General features: G+C 49.4%; 11 protein-coding genes across 11 annotated transcripts; 4 read left to right on the top strand and 7 right to left on the bottom strand.

The window, feature by feature from the left end:
* Positions 1–33: 33 nt before the first annotated feature.
* FPRO_04559 (uncharacterized protein) lies at positions 34–892 on the bottom strand (the record flags this gene model as incomplete). Its single annotated transcript, XM_031230082.1, has 2 exons — positions 34–450; positions 503–892. The coding sequence occupies 2 exons, from the start codon at positions 890–892 to the stop codon at positions 34–36; spliced, it is 807 nt and encodes a 268-aa protein (XP_031080255.1).
* Positions 893–1,279: 387 nt separating this feature from the next.
* Positions 1,280–2,450, bottom strand: FPRO_04558 (uncharacterized protein; the record flags this gene model as incomplete). Its single annotated transcript, XM_031230081.1, has 5 exons — positions 1,280–1,362; positions 1,413–1,562; positions 1,613–2,035; positions 2,089–2,330; positions 2,389–2,450. The coding sequence occupies 5 exons, from the start codon at positions 2,448–2,450 to the stop codon at positions 1,280–1,282; spliced, it is 960 nt and encodes a 319-aa protein (XP_031080254.1).
* Positions 2,451–2,734: 284 nt separating this feature from the next.
* Positions 2,735–5,668, top strand: FPRO_04557 (putative DIP2-Dom34p-interacting protein; the record flags this gene model as incomplete). The annotated part of the gene is made up of 2 exons (XM_031230080.1): positions 2,735–2,751; positions 2,803–5,668. The coding sequence occupies 2 exons, from the start codon at positions 2,735–2,737 to the stop codon at positions 5,666–5,668; spliced, it is 2,883 nt and encodes a 960-aa protein (XP_031080253.1).
* A 742-nt stretch (positions 5,669–6,410) lies between these two features.
* FPRO_04556 (uncharacterized protein) lies at positions 6,411–7,224 on the top strand (the record flags this gene model as incomplete). Its single annotated transcript, XM_031230079.1, has 3 exons — positions 6,411–6,478; positions 6,533–6,744; positions 6,797–7,224. The coding sequence occupies 3 exons, from the start codon at positions 6,411–6,413 to the stop codon at positions 7,222–7,224; spliced, it is 708 nt and encodes a 235-aa protein (XP_031080252.1).
* Positions 7,225–7,397: 173 nt separating this feature from the next.
* On the bottom strand, positions 7,398–8,091 carry FPRO_04555 (putative 3-hydroxyanthranilic acid dioxygenase; the record flags this gene model as incomplete). Its single annotated transcript, XM_031230078.1, has 3 exons — positions 7,398–7,832; positions 7,898–7,973; positions 8,060–8,091. The coding sequence occupies 3 exons, from the start codon at positions 8,089–8,091 to the stop codon at positions 7,398–7,400; spliced, it is 543 nt and encodes a 180-aa protein (XP_031080251.1).
* A 738-nt stretch (positions 8,092–8,829) lies between these two features.
* FPRO_04554 (uncharacterized protein) lies at positions 8,830–9,623 on the top strand (the record flags this gene model as incomplete). Its single annotated transcript, XM_031230077.1, has 4 exons — positions 8,830–8,937; positions 8,988–9,171; positions 9,321–9,450; positions 9,506–9,623. 4 exons carry the CDS (start codon positions 8,830–8,832, stop codon positions 9,621–9,623), a joined length of 540 nt encoding a protein of 179 aa, XP_031080250.1.
* Positions 9,624–9,835: 212 nt separating this feature from the next.
* On the bottom strand, positions 9,836–11,118 carry FPRO_04553 (uncharacterized protein; the record flags this gene model as incomplete). Its single annotated transcript, XM_031230076.1, has 3 exons — positions 9,836–10,506; positions 10,559–10,775; positions 10,915–11,118. The coding sequence occupies 3 exons, from the start codon at positions 11,116–11,118 to the stop codon at positions 9,836–9,838; spliced, it is 1,092 nt and encodes a 363-aa protein (XP_031080249.1).
* Positions 11,119–12,063: 945 nt separating this feature from the next.
* On the bottom strand, positions 12,064–13,392 carry FPRO_04552 (uncharacterized protein; the record flags this gene model as incomplete). Its single annotated transcript, XM_031230075.1, has 1 exon — positions 12,064–13,392. The coding sequence occupies one exon, from the start codon at positions 13,390–13,392 to the stop codon at positions 12,064–12,066; it is 1,329 nt and encodes a 442-aa protein (XP_031080248.1).
* A 1,353-nt stretch (positions 13,393–14,745) lies between these two features.
* FPRO_04551 (related to ERD1 protein, required for retention of luminal ER proteins) lies at positions 14,746–16,014 on the bottom strand (the record flags this gene model as incomplete). Its single annotated transcript, XM_031230074.1, has 2 exons — positions 14,746–15,872; positions 15,924–16,014. The coding sequence occupies 2 exons, from the start codon at positions 16,012–16,014 to the stop codon at positions 14,746–14,748; spliced, it is 1,218 nt and encodes a 405-aa protein (XP_031080247.1).
* A 1,792-nt stretch (positions 16,015–17,806) lies between these two features.
* On the top strand, positions 17,807–18,752 carry FPRO_04550 (uncharacterized protein; the record flags this gene model as incomplete). Its single annotated transcript, XM_031230073.1, has 3 exons — positions 17,807–18,326; positions 18,397–18,548; positions 18,609–18,752. 3 exons carry the CDS (start codon positions 17,807–17,809, stop codon positions 18,750–18,752), a joined length of 816 nt encoding a protein of 271 aa, XP_031080246.1.
* Positions 18,753–18,796: 44 nt separating this feature from the next.
* Positions 18,797–19,360, bottom strand: FPRO_04549 (uncharacterized protein; the record flags this gene model as incomplete). The annotated part of the gene is made up of 2 exons (XM_031230071.1): positions 18,797–19,108; positions 19,187–19,360. The coding sequence occupies 2 exons, from the start codon at positions 19,358–19,360 to the stop codon at positions 18,797–18,799; spliced, it is 486 nt and encodes a 161-aa protein (XP_031080245.1).
* Positions 19,361–22,826: the final 3,466 nt, after the last annotated feature.

Below are 22,826 nucleotides of genomic sequence, written 5' to 3'. Positions count from 1 at the left end.
TTTTAGAATCATCATAATTCATACTCGGCATCTTCAAGTGCCGGGTTTTTCTTGGTCAAAGCCAGCCCATTTCGTCTTGTAAGCTCTCGGGCTCTCGAAATCCTTGGACTTGCCAGACCACATCCCCTTTCGTCTCTGCTTCGCCTTAGCCTCAGCCCTTTCGTAGATCTTTTGTCTTCCACCAAATTCAGCCCCTTGCTTGGCTTCGTAAGTTGTTGCCATGCCCGCCTTTATCATCTCGAGACCCACGTCCTTGCGAAACAGCCACCGCCGCGTATACACGGTCGCCACGATTCGATCGTACTGATCTCGCCTGTAGACGTATGCGCGGACGTTGCGTTTGCTGATGTAGTTACGCAGCCAGGCGAGAGCTTCGGCCGAGAACGGTTGCGCTGGCCGCCCGAAGTGGGCACATTCTGGGGCATCAACGCCAGCAATACGAATTGAGATCTGCCAAAGCGTTGTCAGTATGGACATGGGGCTCCTTGGGTCGGAGCCATACTGTTCGGTCTTTCAACTCTTTGCGAGCTTCAGGAACCTTTCTCAACCAGCCCCAACCCAAAAGTCGACCGCCAGGCGTGTGGAAGAGGTGGAAGTTATCACCATCACCAACGCTGGTAACTCGCCCAAAGATGCTTCGGTTGCGAAAGAAATTCGGGCGCACATATGCTGATCCGGGTATTCGGCGAACATAATTTGTGTAGATTTGTAGAGCTGCCATGCCAGCGAGCGGGAACAGTACAACAGGCGCCCATTCTCTAGCTGCATCGACAGGTGCTGATCGAATGCGGTTTATCGAGTCGGTCCATGACACATGCTGCCGTTTCGCCTCTTCGTTGAGTTTCTGTTCTTTCTCGTTGTCGGCGTCCCGCGATCCGAACGGCCATATCATTGTCGTGGCGACCCTAGGGTCGTCTTTGCTGATGGTGTATCAAAAAGGGCGGTATGTGTCGGCGCGATCTTGCTCACCATCTTAAGGACCCTTGAAGTTCGATTACCCACCGCTAATTGGGGGTGGTGCCTAAGCCAGCTAACACGTCAATTAGGTGCCACTATGTGGAACTTGGGCAATATCTCTGTATGTAGACGACTCATATTCTGCTCAGCTTTTTGATCAAATAATTGTTCATGGTCGTGGAATTTAAACTGTAGGTAGTTTTTAACAGTACTATTCGCTTAACTACCAACTACCCGCGACTAACCGCCGTATCTAATAGGCTCAACAACTAACTGAATTACTGAACAACGTCAGAGCAGACAATACCATGGGTACAGGATTTTAGTTTCCTTGCACCTTGAAAGTTCTGCCGCTGGCAGTCTTTCTCTCCTTCTCCTCGTTCTCGGGGCGGGCACGGCGCAGCACTGAGCACCGTTAGTTATCCAGATGCGCTGATGTATAGGAAATGATTTACCTTGGAGGAAGTCAGCAGTTCGCTTTCGCATACGCGAGTGAATATAAGCTTTTGAAGCCTTGATATGGTAATGGAAGTAATCGCGGAAGGTCTGAATATGAGAGATGACCTCAGTCATTCGCTGAGGAGTTAGATGCCGAGGGAAGAGGACTGCAGCTCAATTAGTTACCACGTTGGCGGTGTCAGCTGGTAAAGCCTACCAAAAGTCACATAACCAATATCTCCAGACCCAGAGTCTTGGACCCCCGGGACACCCTGTAGCTCTAGAGGGGCGTCGTTCCTGAACAAGACCTGGGGGGCATTTTGAATCGCTCTCCTTCGAGCATCGACGAATTCTTGGATGAACACCTTTCCAAATACTCGGTCGGTTTCTTCGCGAAAGACGGTGCTAAAGATGACGGTGACTCGGTCGTGGCTGGCTTTGACATAGATGGCCTCCTCCTCTCGGTAGTGAATTGCCTTAACTTCGCCTCCCTCTCGAACGCCCTGAGGAGCTTCTTCCGAAGTAAATTTAGAAGCCTCCTCCTTCAATGCGTAATGCTCCTTGTAAGCTTGCTCGAATGGTGCGGCCATAGCGTTGCGCTTCAGGAGAGCGAATTTGAGTGCTAGCTCATTGCGTTCCTCTGTTCAATCGTCAGCATTGTCGGCCTTGACTGTGGAGAGCATATCGCTGTACCCTTTGATTCCGGGAGGCTCTCCAAATCCACAAGAACAGAGAAGTCGAAGCCCGGCTCAACCGTTGTCATATAGTCGCCATACTCTCGCTGGAGAACTTCCTCAGCTCCATACTTGACAAGGTCGGGGAAGCATCGTATTTGGATCGAAAGAAGGATCTGGGTCTTAGACTCGGGTGTCGAGATATGGAAAGTAACGCCATCAAAGTCGCTGACCGTCTGGTCAATAGAGGCGGGAGGGGCTCTGACGTACAACCTGTGAGCTCTTGTTTTTGAAGATAATTAGGTATGCGTAATCTTACCCTGAGAAACGCTCCGTCAGAACCGACTGAATAAGCACATTTTGGTAGTCTAGCAGAAGCATCTTGTTGGTCGATTTGAATGGTATCCCCTTACTATCGTCGTTACTCGGAGCTTAGGTGGTATGCTACAGTACGTGACGCCTGGGTAGTGGGGCTTACGTGGTGAGCCTCAAGCTCCCAGCAGACACGTGACAAGGAGCTCCCAAGTGGAACCAGTGGATAACGTTGTTATCGATAAGAAAATTTCCCTCTAAGTTACTCTAGGTGGGATAGAGGAAAGATTCTAGGATCCTTGGTCAGAGACAAAAACTTAAGAAGGGCCAATTCTGGTCGCAACATCTCAAAAATGGTGAAGTCGTACTTGTAAGTTAACGAGAAAACCTTGGCGACTCAATCTAACTCAAATTACAATAGGAAATACGAGCATGGCAAGTCCTTCGGTGTCGTCGCCTCGCCAACCTCGAACATAGTATGGTCCTCGAAAGATCGAACAGGAACCAGCGCGGGACAGGCGATCGTCGCAGCGAATGAAGAGGTTCTCTGCTGGGATATTAAGAAGAGCGAAGTAACAAGCCGCTGGAGAGATGAAAGATGCACGGTTCCCGTAACTGCCATTGCCCAAAGCAAATCCGACAAGGACGTCTTCGCCGTGGGATACGAGGATGGTAGTATTCGATTATGGGATAGCAAAATTTCCTCCGTGATCCTCAACTTCAATGGTCATAAGTCGGCAATCACAAAACTCGTTTTCGACAAGTCTGGTGTCAGACTTGCCAGCGGCTCTAAAGACACCGATATCATCATCTGGGATCTTGTCGCGGAAGTTGGCCAATTTAAGTTACGAGGACACAAGGATCAGGTGACTGGCCTTCATTTTGTTGAGCCAGAACCTCAGGTCCAGGATGAAGACGATGCGCACGCGATGGTCCTTGATGGTGAAGGAACACACGACGGATTTTTATTGACGACTGGCAAAGATTCCCTCATCAAGTTGTGGGATCTATCGTCGAGGTACTGCATAGAAACACACATATCGCAGACAAACGGCGAGTGCTGGGCTCTTGGATTGGCCCCAGACTACAGTGGATGTGTCACTGCCGGGAATGACGGCGAGATCAAAGTTTGGTCGTTGGACGCTGACGGCCTTGCATTGAGCGCCCGTCAAGTTGATACACCTGCTGCAGTCCGATATCTTCAGGATCGCGGAACATTACACCGACAGAGTAAGGACAGGATAACCGAAGTTGTCTTTCACCCAAAGAAGGATTACTTTGCAGTTCATGGCTCAGAAAAGGGTGTTGATGTGTGGAGAATACGGTCCGAGGCCGAAATAAAAAAAGCACTGGCTCGTAAGCGAAGAAGACGTCGAGAGAAGGCGAAGGATGGGAAGGGCGTTGAGGAGGACGCCAATGCAGAGGAGCCAGTGGATGTTTCAAAGGCAGACATTAGCGACGTCTTTGTTCAATATGTCATTGTGCGAACAGGGGGCAAGGTGCGCTCTGTTGACTGGGCCGTCCCTAGCGGACAAAAGGATCTCCACCTGCTGGTAGGAACCACAAACAACCTGCTCGAGTATTACAGCCTCCCATCTAAGGAGAAGACTGAAAAGTCAAAGAGGGACGACGTCCCTGATTATACGAGAGTGCTATCCGTTGAGCTCCCCGGTCACCGAACAGATATCAGGGCGCTATCGCTAAGCTCGGATGACAAGATGCTGGCATCTGCATCGAATGGTAGCTTGAAGATCTGGAACATAAAGACACAGAACTGCATTCGGACATTCGAGTGCGGCTATGCTCTATGCTGTTCTTTCCTCCCAGGAGACAAAGTTGTCGTGGTTGGCACTAAGAGCGGTGAATTGCAGCTCTTTGATGTGGCCTCGGCTGCACTGCTTGATAGTGTCGACGCTCACGAGGGGGCCATCTGGTCTCTCAACGTCCACCCTGATGGCCAGTCCGTCGTCTCAGGCAGTGCTGACAAGACAGCCAAGTTCTGGGATTTCAAGATCGTACAAGAGGAAGTGCTCGGTACAAGAAGAACAACGCCAAAGCTCAAGCTGCAACAGTCGAGAGCACTCAAGGTTTCTGACGATATTCTGAGCCTGAAGTTCTCACCGGATGCCCGACTTATTGCTGTTTCCCTCCTCGATAACACTGTCAAGGTTTTCTTCGTCGACTCCCTAAAACTCTACCTTAATCTTTATGGTCACAAGCTTCCTGTCCTTAGCATGGATATCTCATTTGACAGCAAGTTGATCGTCACAAGTTCAGCCGACAAGAATATCAGAATATGGGGTCTTGATTTCGGTGACTGCCACAAAGCTCTCTTCGGGCACCAGGACAGCATCCTTCAGGTCGCCTTTGTACCTCACAATAATGACGGCAACGGGCACCATTTCTTCAGCAGCAGCAAGGACCGCACAATCCGATATTGGGATGGTGATAAGTTCGAGCAGATCCAGAGACTGGATGGTCACCATGGCGAGGTGTGGGCTATTGCCGTTGCCCACAGCGGCAACCTCTTGGTTAGTGCCGGCCATGATAAGAGCATCCGAGTCTGGGATGAAACAGAGGAGCAGATCTTCCTTGAGGAAGAGCGCGAGAAGGAGATCGAGGAACTATACGAGAGTACTCTTACGACATCACTGGAGCGGGACCCTGACGCTCAAGATGAGAATAATGAGGTTGCTGCGGCAAGCAAGCAGACCACAGAGACTCTCATGGCTGGTGAGAGGATAGCGGAAGCTCTCGAGATGGGCATGGCCGATCTCAACCTACTCAGAGAGTACGAGGAAGCCAAACTCACAAACCCTCATGCCCAGCCTCCTCAACGCAACCCCGTCTTCCTTGCCCTCGGAAACATCACCGCCGAGGCTTATGTCCTCTCTGTTTTGCAAAAGATCAAGGCTTCGGCGCTGCACGATGCTCTGCTGGTACTCCCCTTTGCCTCCGTCCCCATCCTCTTCACTTTCCTTAACATTTTCGCGATGCGATCCATGAACATGCCCTTGACATGTCGCATCCTTTTCTTCATGCTGAAGACGCACCACAAGCAGATTGTTGCCAGCCGCACCATGAAGGCTATGCTTGACGGCATCCGTGTGAACCTCCGTGCTTCTCTCAAGCGACAGAAGGACGAGATGGGAGTTAACATTGCTGCCCTTAAGGTTGTGGGCATGCAGATTCGTGACAAAAGCATCAAGGACTATGTGGATGAGAATTGGGAGGAGCAGAACGATGAGAAGAACGCTAAGAAGAGAACGTTTGTTCATGTTGCTTAATTGGATGACTGATTATATGTACATAAGGGCAAAAGTATAGATTTGGCACTATTATATCCCCGTTATTGTAAAAAATTGATAACGTCATTTGTCTAGAACCTCTTGCTCCTTACATGACACGCGATTTCGATCATGAAGACAGTCCTGAACTTGTTTACCCCAAATCGCTAACTGTAACTGAACACGGTTACTTACGGTGCCTACAAACTACTATACGCGTTGAGCTTCCTCAAGTCATATATGCGCGAGTAACGCTCAGACGATCAAAATATTGTAGACAGATAGAATATAGCTTACCATTTAGTCAGATTTATACTTCCTAATAGTTGCTTAGACATGGTTACAACCAATACACATATTTTCAAGATGGAAGCGAGTTGATGCTTTGTCTGTACGATTGAACTAGACCAGACACAGTCGAGGACGCTTAATGATCGGAAAGCAAACCGATGAAGGAGAAACCATTGAATCATGGTCTCCTCTGATAACATTGCGAAGTCGGCACAGGGTAGATCGAAATTGATGTATTGACTTCGTCCAAAGATACCCCGCGACTCGATTACCGGGACTCATCTCCGACCGAAGCTTCTCCATCGGGGGTTCAGTTCCGAAACCGCTTGCTTGCTTAAGCCAACAGCTATTTCGCCATTGAGCCAGTGAATGAGCGTTACAACTGATAAAACTCTTCTTGTACCCATCATCCGTAGCCAACATGTTCGCTCTGAGACGTACATTGGCCACTATGGCCCCTCAAGCTACGTCTAGCCTCAAGCAGGCCGGCAAGGTTGTCTGCATCGGCCGCAACTTTGCGTATGTTCACCCATGGTTCAACCACTATGACAGAAACTGATGACTATCTCTTAGGGAGCACATTGCTGAGCTGAACAACACCAAACCCAAGCAGCCCTTCTTCTTCCTGAAACCTACGTCTTCCATCGTCCTACCAGGCGAGGGCCCCGTCCTGAGGCCCAAGGGCATTGACATGCACTATGAGGTTGAGTTGGCTCTCGTAATTGGAAAGCTCACCCGGGATCTTCAAGCCTCTGATACCCAGGGAGCTCTTGATGCTATCAAAGGTGCGTCGAGCAGTGGGACTATCACGAATTATGAAAGGCTGACCATCTCCAGCTTACGCTATCGCCGTTGACTTCACCGCCCGCAACGCCCAGAATGAGGCCAAGAAGAAGGGTCTCCCATGGGACATCGCCAAAGGGTTCGATACTTTCTTGCCTCTGAGCAACATCATCCCCAAGACTGCCATTAAGGACCCTCACAATGTTGAGCTCTTCCTCCAGCTCAACGGCGAGACCAAGCAACAGGGCTCAACCAACCTCATGATCTACCAGATCCCTCGTATCTTGAGCGACATCTCCAAGGTTATGACTCTCCACCCCGGCGATATTGTCCTTACTGGTACACCTGCCGGTGTTGGTCCTGCCGTGCCGGGTGATGTTGTTCGAGCAGGTGTGAGAATTGACGGAAAGGAGTTGGAGGAGGGTGCCATTGAGATTCCCGTGAAGGAATCGCCTAGCTCATATAGTTTTGCCGAGACTTGAAGCTGAACAAGTTGAAGTGAGTTGTATCATAGTAAGAACCTTCGACGTGAGTGTGTAGAATATCAAGACATGAGTGGCTTTTTTCTGTAACTACTACTACATCACCACATTTCATAACCCATAAGCCGCCTCCTTGACCTTTTTATACAAAACTTTTGCTACATTTTGATGGATCACGCCAGATTAGGATCCTGAATAGTGCCGGGCTTCGGTGCCGCCTCAGCCATAGTACCGCACTTGGGACAAGCCCTCTTGTCTTCACTGCTCTTAAAGTCTTGAACCGCTGCTTTAATTTGAGTACCAAGGTCGGTGCAATGGAACGCAGCCTCGTGAACAATCTCACCACAGTCACCGCAGTACCAACGCATACGATCGAGTGAGTCCTTAGGACGACGCTGCTCCAGGACAACTCCAACTGTGTTGGCGAAGCGGACGGGGTTGTGCGGTGTGTTTCCAGGTAGGAGAAACATATCACCTTCACGGATGATGATATCACGGAACTCCCCCTCGTCGACGACTTTGAGCATCATTGCTCCTTTGTATTGGTAGAACCACTCGGGAGTTTGATTGATATGGTAGTCAGTGCGGGCATTTGGACCACCAACGATCTGATGACAGTTATTAGCCATGCTCTTACCATGAAGTATGAGAGTATTAGCAAAGCGTGAGTTACCATGACACTAAAGTCTTCATTGTAGACACAGTAGTTGTTGATAGGGGGCTGTAGCAGATGGGAGTTTTCTTCAAGCCTATTGTACTTATAATGGGGCTGATTAGTGAGCCTGCTCCATTTTCTGTGTCTTGCGAATTACATAGAGTCAAAGAGATTACTCACCACCTGGGAAGGTTAACTGGAGGCCCAAGCATGATGAGATGGCTACTCGTATGTCCGCGTATGGAGATAGAATTATAAGCAAAGGTGAGAAACCAATATAGGTAGTGGACAGTGGAAATGTAAGAGGTAGTTGAAGTCAAAGATTGATAAGAGTGAGGGGCGTCAACTGCGGATAATTTGTAAGTATGAAGGTACCTAAATAAAGTATAGTAGGTACAGTTGCGGATGTCACGGGAGAGGCTGACATCAAACCAATTACATATAACGAGACTTTACAATAAGATAAAAAGTAGGTATTCAGGATTACAGAGGAGAAATGCCTAACATTATATACTGATAATCATCAACAAATGATGGTATAGCCGTGGTAGAGCTCCCCGCAGTTCCGCGGCAGTGGTCCTTGTTAGTCGTCGGGAAAGGTACAGTGGGCGAAGGGGCTGTCGGAACGCCCCCGCCCTCTGTAATAGTACCTAGCCGAGACACTGTACTTTGGTCCACACGCGTTTTACTGCATCAAACAATGTACCTTACCTCGCCTGACTGTCGCGTCATTCCATCACTCCCTTGTTATCACCATCGACCGACCTCTAACCACCATCTGAAGGGGTAGAGGGGTCCGCCTGATCCTGCGCACGTTTGAGCTGGTTTCATGAATTCCAGCTGCTCTACTTACCTATATCAATACACTGGACCACCTCTTGGAAACTTCTGACTCAACTACAACGTTTGTACCATTGCATCAAACGAACAAAAACCACGATAACACGATAATGGATCACGCACACATGGACCACAGCGGCATGAGCCACAGTGGAATGGACCACGGAGATATGGATCATGGACACGGAGGAGGCATGAAGGATATGTGCAGCATGAACGTATGGTGCTATCTCCTCCTATCCATATGTACAGATGCTGACCATGGTAGATGCTGTTCACTTGGGACACCACCAATCTCTGTATCGTCTTCCGCCAATGGCACGTTCGCTCGACAACCTCCCTCTTCTTCTCTCTCGTCGCTGTGATTTTCCTCGCCGTCGGCTACGAAGCTCTCCGTTCCCTCTCGCGACAGTACGAAGAAGCCCTCGATAATCGCGTTCGAGCCGCTCCCAGTAAGCTCCTCCTCTCCCTTCCAAGACCGCATAAATACATTTCCTCTCCGAGGAACCCCGAAGAACAAAGCCAGAATGTTGCTTTGTATCTCCTTGCCTTGTCTGTGTTACTCTCTGGGGGAAATTGCCCTGCTAAGTCTTCCCGTGAGGTCTTGATGTTCCCGTTACTGAGTCGACTCCCATCCTTGCAGGACAATCCCAAGGACAGGCCGATCAGCGTGCTCACCTCATCAAGGCTGTCTTATACGGCCTACAGAACTTTTACGCGTTCATGCTCATGTGAGTAGCCTAGTCTACTGTTATGGTTAACAGCTCACAATTCTGATAAAACAAGGCTCATTTTCATGACGTACAACGGCTGGGTTATGGTTGCTGTTTCTCTCGGCGCATTTCTTGGATATCTATTCTTTGGAAAGCGAACTTCTGCTACCAAGGATAACGCATGCCATTAAAGGGGCTCAACGTTTATGAAACGGTCATGACGAACCTAAAGGACACGCGAAGTCTAAATGATTGCAATTGGAAACCTAAAGCTTGACACTTTTCATCATAATCCACCACTATCGATGTTAAGCACTCTTTGCCTCTCTCTAAGAACCCTAGCAATATCGGAGTTAACATTCATCGATCTTGTTTCTGTTTCTATCATATACCTTCAAAGTCTCTACATCTTTGACGCATCGCCAGGTTCAGTCCGCTTCTCTGGAATTTTCTCACCCAGGTCCCCCAAGCTATCCGCATGGGCAATGATCTCCTCATCGCCAAAGCTGTCATTATGCTCAAATCCAGGCTCCTGTGCATATGCAATTCTCGCTGCGTCCACCAATATGCGTGCCGTCATTCCCCAGACCTTGAATCTCCCATCTGGTTCCTCTTCTTTTTCTAGCTTATCAACCAAACGGCTCTGCTCGCTATCCCGCCGCGGCTTCGAGATGCTTTGATTGTTGACTGGGACGTAAAAGTTGTGCACCCGCCATGGGTAATCTTTCCATTGATTCCAGAACCCATCATACCATTGCCCTTCAGGCAGCGTTTCACCCGGGGCGGGAGGCAGATCCTGCGCCTGGAGGAAATTGTAAAAGGGTGCACTGAAGACGGCGGCGACTTCGCGAGCATCGAGTCTGGGAATCATAGTTTCCTCAACCGTCGGTGCCGGTTCTGCTGCTGTGCGCTGGTCCGCATGGAGAAAGGCAACACATGGTCTCACGACGAGGTGTGTCCGAGCTAAGGAAGGGGGTAGATAGCAAAGATGCTCGACGCGGAAGGGTTTTGGAAGTTTGCTATCATCCATGGGAAGTCCAATTTCTTCCCAAGCTTCTCGGCGGGCGATTTGGACTGCGTAACAGAATTAATAATGAAGAATGGTAGCTGAGAGCACACGCCTTACATGGTGTCTCTTCAAGATCATCTGCCTTGCCTCCGGGAAAGGCAGCATGGCCAGAAAAGTTCCTCAGACTTGCAGCGCGCATGGTAATAACCACGCGTAAATCGCCGCGACGGTCAGCATACAGCAGTACCAAGACTGCTGCCCGCCTCCGAACGGGTAGACGATCCCATAGTGGGAATGGAGGGGGCTTGTATGCACGGAAACGAGCAATAGCGGCCTTGCGAGATATGATGTTGGTCAGTAATCGGCAGTATATATGTGAAGAGTCGCTCAAGAGACGCATTGAAGCAGCAAGGTGTGAGATATGCGGATGACGAGCAGGGCACAGGTGAACAACTCAATTTGACTCAACTCACAGTGGACATTGCGTTCAAGGGCGACATGGTCAGAGAGTCATAATACAGCGACGCCTCTCCGTGATTGATCAGCTCCTCCCTGGCAGCTTTGCGGATGCTCTTCTGTAGCGCCTCAACCACGTCAGCGTCGGTGATGCTGTGGCTTTCAGTCTGCGTCTCAGTTGAGGTCTCGTTATTGATAGAGGCTCCTGTTTCGTAGATCATGATGGGTGATCAACGAGGGCCGAAACTCTAATAGCCCAGAGCGGACAAGCTCAGTCACTGAACCTGCTTCCTAGGTGACGGCTCACTATAAGAATGTATTTCCCCCCCGCTCTTTTGGTTAAGCAGTTGTTAGTCTAGAGGTAGAAGCCTGGGAGGGAAGATAAGTAAACTACCTTAATAAGAGTTGCCTCGGTCAGGAAGCCGCTCCGGCTCCGGATCTTGAGGATCTCAGTCTGCGGGGGCGGGGCTCGGAAGACAACCAATAAGTCAATGGGTATGGGAAAACAGCCCGAGACAAGACGTATCCCGGTTCTTATTAGGATTGATAGGCTACCTAGGTAATGGAGGAAAGAAACGCATATTTTAGTAATAACAGCAGCGAAGTTAAGCTATGTCATTTCAATGTGAGCGACGAGAATAAGAGGGAAACTCAGTACCTTATGGTTCTCGACCCAAACAATTCAGCTGCATCACTCACTTACCAGAATATCTCCCAGAAGCTCAAATTAATCAGTCAAACATACCATTATCAATATATGTCGCAGATTAATACTATGCCATCTGGGGCCAATTCTGAACCCAACACTAACTGATCCAATGGAAATAAGGTACAAGCTTAGCCTGGGTTTTATGATTGTTGCATTATATAGAGATAGATATTGAACAACTGTTTTATACAATCTCTTCTGAATCGCCAAGGCAGGGAAAATGTAATATAAAGAAACAACCAGGGTCTGCTGCCGAGTACCAAACCTGGGCCTTGCAGATCATCTTTAAAGTCGATTTCACTTTGCTCTCACATCTAGTTCATGTCTCATAGAGTAGTTGCATTAATCGAATACCATTTTGGGGGAATCTTGTGTAATACGACACGCCGCGCTCAAATGCAATGCCAAGCAGACCTCATTCAGTAAGTGTCACCCATGTCTTCCTTATACTCATGACTCAACGTCCACTCTCTTCCTCTGGAATCATCTTGATCTGAGTTCTGAGCTGAGTTCTTCTCCTCTCACCTCTTGCTTGAATCAACCTCGCTCCGTCACGTGCATTTGAGATCAGGTCCTTGACCTGCACTCCTGTTCGTGACAAAGACTTATGTTCTGGTGATTTCTCTGGGAATTGTGGTATAGAACGAGGCTTTCCCAGTTCCATTGAGTTGCGTTCCTCGCTTCTCCGCGCGAAGAAATCCTTGACGACTTCCCTCATTCTGCCATCATCTGCATAAAGCTCGTCTTCGTCATCGATTTCAAATGTACTGCGTGGCGGAGAAGCAACACTCCCAGTTTCTGATGAAGGAGGTATTGAAGGTGAGTATGGCCCCTTTGTAGGGTAACTGGCGGCCGTCAGAGATGCTCGGCTGGAGCTCGCGGACAAAGCCGAGTCTTTCCTTCGCGTAAAGAGGGATCTTGCCCCAACACTGAGACGTCGACTGAGTGAGGTGCGGGATCGTGCAAGAGAAGAAGCGCCGTATATGGATTGCCGTTTGTCGTTGTTGGCCAATCTTGTGGCAATGCGATGATACTCATCCGCTGTTTCGAGGTCGCTGAAGTAGTTGTAGCATGACCCGGCCTGCCAATTAATATCTTCATCGAAGGGGTCTTCTAGGTTGGGAACTGGTTCTAATGCTGTCATTGTTGATGTTGCACTACTCAGGCGCTTTGTCTTAGCCACATGTAGTGATACAGATCTTCTTTGGGCTCTCGGTGATTCCGGAGACGTATAACTGTGATTGCTCAACACGCTATCACAGTCTGGCTCGAGAGGAGGCATGCTGCTGTCAGAGGATCTTGGCTGATAGTCTGCGAGTGGTGTAGGCTCATCATCAAACATGGGTTCGTCCAAACAGATGCCGTAACCACTGGATGAGTCGTCTCGCATGGATTTAGGCGATATAGAAGGTGAATACTGAGGTCGAGATATAGCGGACGTCCAATCAATACCAGGTCCAACGTCGTGTCCCGTAATCTGTTGAATTTTCTGAGATGATCTTCGTTCACGGAGTGAAGTGGTGCCCGATATACTCATACGCGATGCCCTTTGTCTTGTTAAAGCCTTGGGAACAATCACAGGGGGTTGCTGAGGTAATGCCTTGGGATCATTTCCTGGGCCTAAGGTTTGTGGGAAAGCACTGAATCTTGGTGGTGGTTTCGCCTTTGATGAAGTCCTGGAGAGTGTCGTTGGAGGTAGGGGCAAGGGCCTATTGCGATAAAGGTATGCATTTTGAGGTGGCAGTACGAGTTCGATACTGCTCACTGGGCGTGTGCAACTTGTCATATTGGTTGAATGTCCGCACTTGTCGATGGCCCGATCTTGTCGTTTGCTGTATAAGTCGGCCGCGTCGGGATATCGCAGGGTCAGGGCCCTGCATGCAGGATGACTCGTTGGCTTGCAACCCCGTGCTGCCAATGGTGGTCCCTCGAACGACAGAAGCTGGTCCCCGATCTAATCTTGAAAGCGCACGGTGCCCTTTGTCTTGGACAAGTACTGCGAACTTCGAGCTGAACCCTCCAAAAGAATTGTCTATCCTTTGATATTCCCTTGAGAGATCGATGTCGTCAAAATGACTGTGTTATTGAATTCGAAGGAAGCACAAACAAAGCAAGTGTTAATAATGCGAGACGGAGGAAAAGCCTCGTTTTGCGTGGCCTTGAGTCGCCAACTACATCTTAAGACTTTCTCCAGGCAATTGTGAGTTTGAGCCGTCATAGTCCGGCGACGTGATCAGGCCTATAGGATCCCATTTCCATCCGGAGTCACCTGGGATTTAGCGGGTTGTGGCGGGAGGCTTGAGTCTAGGCTCAGTGAGTCGAGCGACACATATTGGCCATGGCCGTGAGTAGCATTCCAGCAAGCTTTTCCCTTCTAAGTGTCTTGATTGCGAAGACTGACCGCCCAAGCCTCGCGAAGTGCTCACAAAGGAAAAAGTCGGTCTTTTCATCTTCCTTTTCGGTTAAGTGAACGAAGATCTCAAAGCATCTTCTGCATCTGGATGTGTGGCGGCCTGAGAAGCACGCACACTGCAAAAAGCCATTATCGTTGGAAGCCGTCTGGCCATGTCCATAAACAAGACAAGAGAAAGAAATAGAGACGACACTGCGACGTAGTCGCTAGAAGTCAGAGGGCGCCATCACACGCGCCAACGAGGCCGGTACCTCCAAGATTCACCACATTGTGACATTATGTGTTCCCGGAAGCATCGTCAACTTTCACCGAGTTCCAATTTGTCTTCAATTCGTTTGATATAGCTATATTTGTAATTAAATCGAATCTTGGTCCAGGAGGGGCCAAGCTATCACAAGTAGACGCGGGACGAGCCATCCGGGCCATGGTGGGAAGATCGTCAGGTCATAATCATGAATCTGTAGACTTTCCCAGCTACCGGGAATGGCCTCGTGGCAACGCAAGCCTTTGCCGGCCAAACCCTGATTCATTAGGGTATCTGGCCCAGCACGAAGCCTCAGTGAGGAATGTTGACTTGGTGAGGAGCATAGAATTAGGGGAAAGCGTCCAAATCTTGCCCAGAGGCGTGGTCGAGTATCAGCGACGCCGTAATTGCTATACAGCCCACCCTAGTTGACCGGGCTGACCGCCGTTGGGGTTCCCTGAGTAATTTTGTTGATGACGCACTTAATCGTCCTCATTACTTTTGCCTTGGTAATCTCCAAGTAGGATATCGTCGACTCCAAGGCCTGAAGAGTTGTTTCTCAACCATTCTGTCTCGACACGGAAGAAGACCCATACCCATCGACGGAACACTTCGAGGAATTCAATCAAAAAGATGCCTCCCTCTAGATCGCTGAACCTATCAAGACGTCCATTGAGCTTCATGGACCATGTGCATCTCAACATCAGATCCATGCCGATCACTAGATAGTACAGGTTAGGATACCTAAAAACAAGACGATCTCGCAGCCCGAAAGGATGAGTGGGTGATTCGCGATCTTGCTTCGGAGAAAAAAGGGTCATGTCCCAATCCTTGGCCACATCCCAATAGAAAGAGTACAGAGAGTTGATGACTACAGCAACAAGCCAAGCTTTGTGAAGAGCTGCTTTGGAGTCGGGGTCTTCTGCCGACCTTTGCCAAGCGCTGGTAATGAGCACGGGGAATGCAGTCGAATATTTGAGAGCGTTGGCCAGGTGCTGGCCACCCCATCCCGTGGACTCCTTGTATGGGGCTCGCCGAACTCGAAAGTACTCGATCAAGCACTGGCGAAATCGTATTAAGCTCGGCACTCCCATAATAAATGGTACGAGCACTGTTCCTCCGCAATTACGATCAGGTCGCTGCGTAGACGAACCTTCCGCCGAGAAGAACATGCATAGAGTAATGAAGAGATCTCCAAAAACCTTGGCATATGATGTCAACACATCCGCCAACAGAATATCCCCAAACTTGCCGTCCTGCGGCTCAGCAAGCCCGCCCAAGCTCACGCGTCGCAAAGTTGCCAAGAATCTTCTTCTTCCTCCGCTGGGCAGATTCCTCAATGGAACAACGAACATAGCAATCAAAGCAGTGAGATATGTCAACGGCATCCACCCGAAAGCAACGACACGCTCAGGTATGCCCCATGTGCAAACCCAAAAGAGCGACACGGATAATGCGAACAACGCCGAAAGTGCAATAGCGAGGCGGTACGTCGAGCCATAGTGCGGAATATGTTGCGGCGATGCTCGACCGGGATATCGAATCAACTGCGGAACGTCGACGTTGAAAAGATAGAGACAATGAAGATTTAGCCCCCATCCCCAGACAGCTATCATCAGTTAGAAAAAGGCAATATGACCAGAATAGGGATCCTGCTCACCCAAAGTCGCAATAAAGCCAACACGGTAAGGCAAAGGAAAAGCCAAGCTGAAGGAGTCAAGCCCCGGGTCAACAGCCGGATCACCGTCCATTGAAGCGAACCGCCATCGAGCGAACGTCACAGGCTTATTGAACAATGAGATGCGCTCAGGAGCGCAGAAGAATGAGTACAAAGCGACAGCTGCAAAAGAATGACTGGAAGGGTAAAGTTCATGAGGTTTTGCGACAGTCCAAGCTGTCCTCAACTTTAGGTGAGATTAAACATCAGCGGGTCCACACACTTTTTTTCAGGGGTGTTTTGCGTCTACCGACCTTATCCCTGATAAACGCCGGCCTTTTCTTATCAGGCTTGGCGATTTTATCTGTGCCACAACTGCGCGCCACAATTGTGCTGCTGCCACACTCACGACACGCGCGCGGCTGACATGATATTCCAACAGAAAACCCCACGCGCAAACGAACTCATCGAGACCCCACCAACCCTCCCCACCACACCACACCACACCGTACCCACCCATGCCCACGTTGCTTTTGAGGTTGTTTGTTCGCGGAAGGATCATCATCCAGCGACGTAAAAGAGTTCTAAACGACACACGGAGGACTGGCAAGCGACAGTTCAGGGTGCAGCGGCTTCAAGCAGCTCGACATCCGCCAGAATGGGGGAGGATGAGGCTGTCGAGACCCTCGTCAGCTGCGGAACTTGGCAACCTGAACAGCTAGATCGACAGCGCTAGACTCTGAATTGTAGCCGCACTCCTCTTGTCAGGCCGTTGAAACAAGCCCTCTGGCTTCTGCAAGTCCACATATCTTTCTCGACGCTAACAAGCTCCAGCCCAGAGGCCCTAGTCCGGCCACAAGCGCTCCTCACCGTAGATCAAGGGGTTAAATCCGGCTTGATACCATTCGCTAGCCCGAGTTTTTGGAACTGCGAGGAGGTTGCGGAACAGCAACTCCCCTTGCCCCGGCAGACCAGGTCTCCATCGGAGGCATGGGACATACAGCAGCTTGCAGGTAGTTACAGTGTAAGATTGGTCTGCGGAAGTTTGCTCTTGTCACTTCTCCCTTGTCTTTTTTGTCGGCTCACTGGTAGGCTGGTCCTGGCGTAGGTAATACGCTATCGACCGATGGCCCAGCCAAGGAAGGTCTCTATCCGTTAGGGACTTGGGAAGAAAATCCTTTTCAATCATGAAATTATCCGGTTGAGGTGGTTCGTAACCAATGAAGGACCTTGTCCCACCTGCCTACATGGGCTACCAGGCTGCGCAGACTGGGAAGAGGGGCATCATATTCGCTGATCTACGAGGGGAGTTTATGCAAATCAGAATCACATTCACATTAATAACATAACTGGCCCTCATCCGAAGCTGTCCATAGTTGGAATGCTCTTGCAAGGCTGAAAAGAAGGACGTGGCATTGGACGATTCGGTTTGTCTGGGTGCACCCCATTAATGACCTAAGACCAGACGCCACTGTCACCTCTCCAGTGGGAATGACACAATGGCTTCGGTTTCTTTGTTAACGGACCCTGCAAAATACAGAGACAGACCCAGCTTTTCTTTCTTGTGCTCCTGATGCCTGCCGATGAACCCGACACTCTCCCGCTCTCCCACCTCCCAGGAGCAGCAGCACCAGGGCGTGAAGTAAGGCGAGGTGTGGCTCAAATGCACCCGACAGATGAGAATCCTGGCGGACGCAATCTTCCTTGAGCTCAAGTCAAAAATTCGGCGGCACAATCGGCTGCCGACTGGAAGCCCCCCCATATAGACCAACCAGTCCGCTGTCTGACACATTGGGGGAACCCAACCTGCGGTTCTTCATGATATTCATGGATGCTCCATTATCCGGGTTCCTGGATCTAGAGGAATTCTAGCGGATCCGATCATCATGTATTCATCTCAGTCGCCAAGTTTTACCGCCGAATTCATCAAAGAAGAACCCGGAAAGCCAGTCCCCCAGAAGCCCGTCCGAAGAAGGGGCCTGAATGATCAGATAAAATGGGTGAAGGCGTGGATGTCAAAGTTACCTCAAGGGGATGAGGATTGGGACAACAACAGACCTTCGACGCTAGAGGACATTCTCCGTCTGCGTGATCGTTTGACCATCTCTCACGTTGAGTCGCGTCGAGACATGGACTGGCTAACTCTTCTCGAGACCTATGCTGCTGCTTCCAAAGACTTTGAGGGACGAGAAACTCAGCTTCACTGCATGGTAATGGTCGCAGCCTGTCACGTGGCTCATGATCAAGGCCGTACCATAAACGAGGTTATGGATGCCATGGCTAAATGCGTTACTGGAGGCAGTGATACTCTTAGATCCAAGCGATTTGCACTACCCAAGTGTGTACAGATTGGCGATGAACTTGCTAAAGTACTGGGACCACGGGCGTATGAGCTCCCATTGAGAGGTAGGCTGTCTTGAGCTCCCGCTCGATTTATCCGATACAAGATTCTTTGTTCTCACGATGTACAAACTAGTAAACTCGTATTTTACTTTTGGCCAGCACTTTACCGTCGAATGCTTCCCGATACTGCGCAGAGAGTCTGCTTTTGCGCATCGTCCAAACAACAAACTGCCCTCAGACTTACTCCGAATTCCAAATCTCGTCTATGAACTCTGTGACGGGAAGGTTAGGTAGGTGACGGTGTCACGTCACTCCTGTGTCGATTTTTGGACTCACAATCGGCAGTCTACAACAAATCGAAAAGGCCCTAGAGCCAGGCGGTGCGAAGGCCAAGGCGAGATCGAAGTCACAGACGAAGTCGAAGGCGAGGTCGACGGGAAGCCCAGACAGCACCTGGAGTGTCGTTTCGAGCGCGGATACGGAACATGATATGATACATATCATGAAATAGAACTTGTCGTTTGTCGGAAAGTCTATATGGGCTCCAGATGGAGAGGGATGTAGAGGAACCTTATGTGTCCTCCTTGAGCTTTGAGCCCCGTTTCCCGGAGATGAAGGGCAGATGCTGGTTCCCACGTCTCCTTCTGCGAAGACCGTTTGTCTCTGGAAACGAGCTCAACATCGTATTTTGTGTTTCCGAGGGCCACGACAACTGCAGTATACCCTTTTAGCAATGTCGAAGTGTTGCCTTTTTCGAGACGAAAAGCCTGGGGGCTAATCTCAGGCATTTTGAGATCTTTAATGACCATTCCGAACCCTCTGGCCCACGATTTGAGATCCTCTTCCTGCAAAGCATTAACATGTGATGAAACCAGGGGTTTAAGTTACTCCATGAAAAAGAATAACGGAATGGCGAATATTACCAGATCTTGTAACAAAGCCTCACACAGTAGTCCACATGACTTGGGTAAGCCATAAGTCAACAACCCTTCTTTCTTCTCAACGGGAAAGAGAGTCAAAACTTCTGTCGTTGCGTCTTGTTGTAGAGCCTGCACACGGGGGCTTAGAGGCATCAGCCTATACAAAGGAGTTGTCATGCTTGGGTACTTTCATTGCATAAGTTGTGTGCCGCCAAGGAGAGTTAGAAGACAGCCGGGACCTACAGAAAAAGGCACAGTCAACCTGGACTACCTTAACAATTACTGCATCCGTACACGACACGTTAGGCAGCTACCTTGAGAAATAAACCGGGGTGCCTCAGGCTTCACGGCAGATCAGATCGTCCGCCGGGGATTCAGGATCGATGCCGTGGTGATCCCCTATCCGATGACAACCTGGCTATATGGGCGTCGGGAAAAGAGAGAACTCGTATCGTGGATTTTTCTCATCCAAGTATGTACTTTCACGCTTCTTGGCAGCCTGGGAACCCTCAATGGCGGCAATGCTTGTTCTGCGAGACAATTACTGGCCTTTGCTATACCCACGCCAGGCTTGCCGAGAGAGAAGAAGAGCCCCAGCCCAACCGTTGCAGGACGGATCTTTTCTTCCACCAGCACGCGATGGCTGCATTGTTTCCGCTACTCAAGTAAATTAGATAGAACTAGTGATGCAGAATTTTCTTGGTTGAGTCTGAAATGCATCATTTAAAAAGCTGCAGGCCTGGAATTAGTCTGCAGACAAGTGAGACGAGAAGCTAGTCAATGAGGCGTGAGCAAGTTTCCCCCTCGTCATGCCTCTTGCAACTTTTCTGGAATATCGTTGCGGCCTAGATCTCCGATGCCTGAAGATCATCTTGGTCAGGTTCTAGAAGACAACGTTTTGTGTATCTAGCCTTGCCTCATTCGTCTTTAGCCCTCCAACCTCGCTGCCTTCAAGTTTCGCAGAAGATCGCCATTCAGTTCCTTTCAGTTGAGATGAGCCTCCGGAGAAATCAGACTCGTAAGCTTATCTAAGTCCGTTAAGTTTATGACTTTGCTAAGTAGATAAGCATGTCAATATTGTCCACTTTTTCGTCAAGCGTGTTTGTGTTTGTGTTAGCTTTCGGCTCTAACGTGATCGCCCGGAAATGAGGTATTGGCCCACTCCTTCTTTGAACGGATGTGATGCCAGCCTCAGATCTACTCTAACTCTAAGCCGTGGATTGGCAGGGCTCTCGGTATTTGCTGGCGCCTTCTTTTGGGTGCTGGTCCCTGACTCGCGAGCTTCCACATTTCCGTGTCTCCGCCTTGGCTACCTAAGGACTGGACCAGGTAACGGGGTTACCCATGATCATGGCCTAAAATTTACCAGAAATGGAGGTAAGACAGATTGGAAATGACGATTGGTTGGGGTGTGTCTCGCCATAGAGTAGTAGTAGTTGGGGCTGGAAACATCGACCTAGGGAGTGATGCACTCCACAACTTGGAAGGTTGACAAATGAATCAAGATCGACTAAAAGCTGCGGAATTCGGACCTCGATGACGTATATTATAGTGAAAGTACACGATAAAGAAAATATCTAAGTGGCTCACAGACAAGCCAAGGGAGCAGCAATATCAGATCAGGTTATCATGATGGCAAAGGAAACTGACACTCGGGGATATATACATGGGTATTCCCTCTCTCCACATGCCCGTTTAGACCAATCAACTCGGCTTGCTCGCCTTTAGATATACCGAGGTCCAAAGAGATTACGGCCCAAAGGGACCTTGTCCTGGAGGAACTCCATCCCTTGAGGTTGATAGTACGTAAACAAACACCAGAGAGCCTTGGGATGATCTTACCATTTCTGCCGGCTCTAAAAGCAAGCTACGAGTTCCACATTGTCTCTACAAACCCCGCAACCGATCTCGAGCTAACAGGCTTCCCACGCTTCCGTATCATTTCCACATTGTGCCAAGCGCGGCGGAAGTTGCCAGGCCACGCAGACAGGCCCAGGGCTGAAAACGATGACATTGATTGACAGCCTCTGGTGCCGTGTCTGTCATCCATCGGCTATCGACTGGCCCAATTTTCAGGGGTCTCGTTTCTTTGTCTGTGCGTTCCGAGCGCACCAAAAAAGAAAGAAAAAAGTTTGAAATACTTATAATATTCCTCCATTCAATCGCTCGGACCTTCAGTGGCCGGACTTTACGTACACATGTGACCGGCTACTGGCTTATGTGTGTATGCACTGATGAATTATCATGATTTAGGGTTGGGGATTTACCTAAAAGGGGCGGGCCGTGCCTGTAAGAAGCGCCGTTGTGCAGATTAAACCCGTCGTATTCACTGCATTGATGAGGCGCAACTGAAATGCTTGACACTTTTGACAGCCAGTGGTAACCGGTCATGGTCCGGATTATGCCCGGAGGTAGGCATAACATGCTCTATTATTAGACTGCATTCATGGATTGAATGAGGCCGAACCCCCTCAAGGTATAATGCAACGACCTCATTCTCGTACCGTCCCTACGTATGTCAAAAAGGGGCCGATAGATAGCGAAATTGTACGTCAGATACCAATTGTAAGCTGTTGCTACCCAAGTACAGCCACCAGGGCACCGATCATATCACCTAATAGAGCGTAAAGAGCCAATCCTTTGGCTCGTTCTGCTTATCCGCAATCCTTTGAGACTATTGATGCCGTGAAAAAAGGCATGGATCACATACCGCTTTGATATTCAGCTATTGATTATAGTATCATAGATGTCTTGCTACTATGTACACATACCTAAACACGTTCCTTTTCGTCCATGCCAGGCTTTGAAGAGCATTTCTGATGTCTATCAGCAATGAAGACGCTGTCCTTGGCATCGGAAGTGATGCACTAAACAGTCTAGACTGTACCCTGGCAGGACGAGATGTTGCCAATTTCTAATTATAGATGATCTCGCCTAGGTAGCGACCACTACTTAATACGGCCGGCGACATGAAAACTCGGGTTACACCAGCTGGTTTCTGACCAAGTCCTTCACAACGGCGCAGGAGAAGGAGAGAAATTCGTGTGGTAGAGTTGCATACTGAATGAGTGCAACAGACCGAATGAGGGCATTGGTCGCACCTCTCCTCTTTCTGGTATGCTATAACTCATGTTATGGGTTGACGCCAAGGTACCAATAATGACTTTTCCGTATATCCGTGATGGTTCTCTATGTGCTACAAGTATATAGAACGATAACGGATGGGATGGTACTGGAATTACCGATACACTACATCCCCTGTGCGAGTATACATAAGAACACATGTCACATCTGGTTTGATCGTCCCAGTAAATTCCAATAGAGGACGAGTGCGCGTTCATTGCTGCTGTGGCTTATGATTCGGCCTTTGGTCGTGAGACAGTGGCATGTGGCTGTCGCGAAATGCCACCTCGATTACAGAGTGCCAAACTGCAGACGCTGGAGGAGTCACATTCACCATGGACGTCGCTTACATTGCTCCACCATTTTTACAGTACCTGGCAGTTGTCCTTACAGTCAATTTTTACAAGGCCTTTCATAACTAGGTACTATAGGTAGGAAATAGCCTTGAAGGTCAAAAGCGTTAGTTACAGGCAATAGTTAGAACGCCCGTCGGGTCTCTACCCCTAACGAGCGTGTCGAC

Source organism: Fusarium proliferatum (assembly GCF_900067095.1).
Source record: "Fusarium proliferatum ET1 genome assembly, contig: FPRO_scaffold004, whole genome shotgun sequence".
NCBI classification, from domain to species: Eukaryota; Fungi; Ascomycota; class Sordariomycetes; order Hypocreales; family Nectriaceae; genus Fusarium; species Fusarium proliferatum.
The sequence above is the reverse complement of the archived record's forward strand: the minus strand, read 5'-3'. Positions and strand labels throughout refer to the sequence as shown.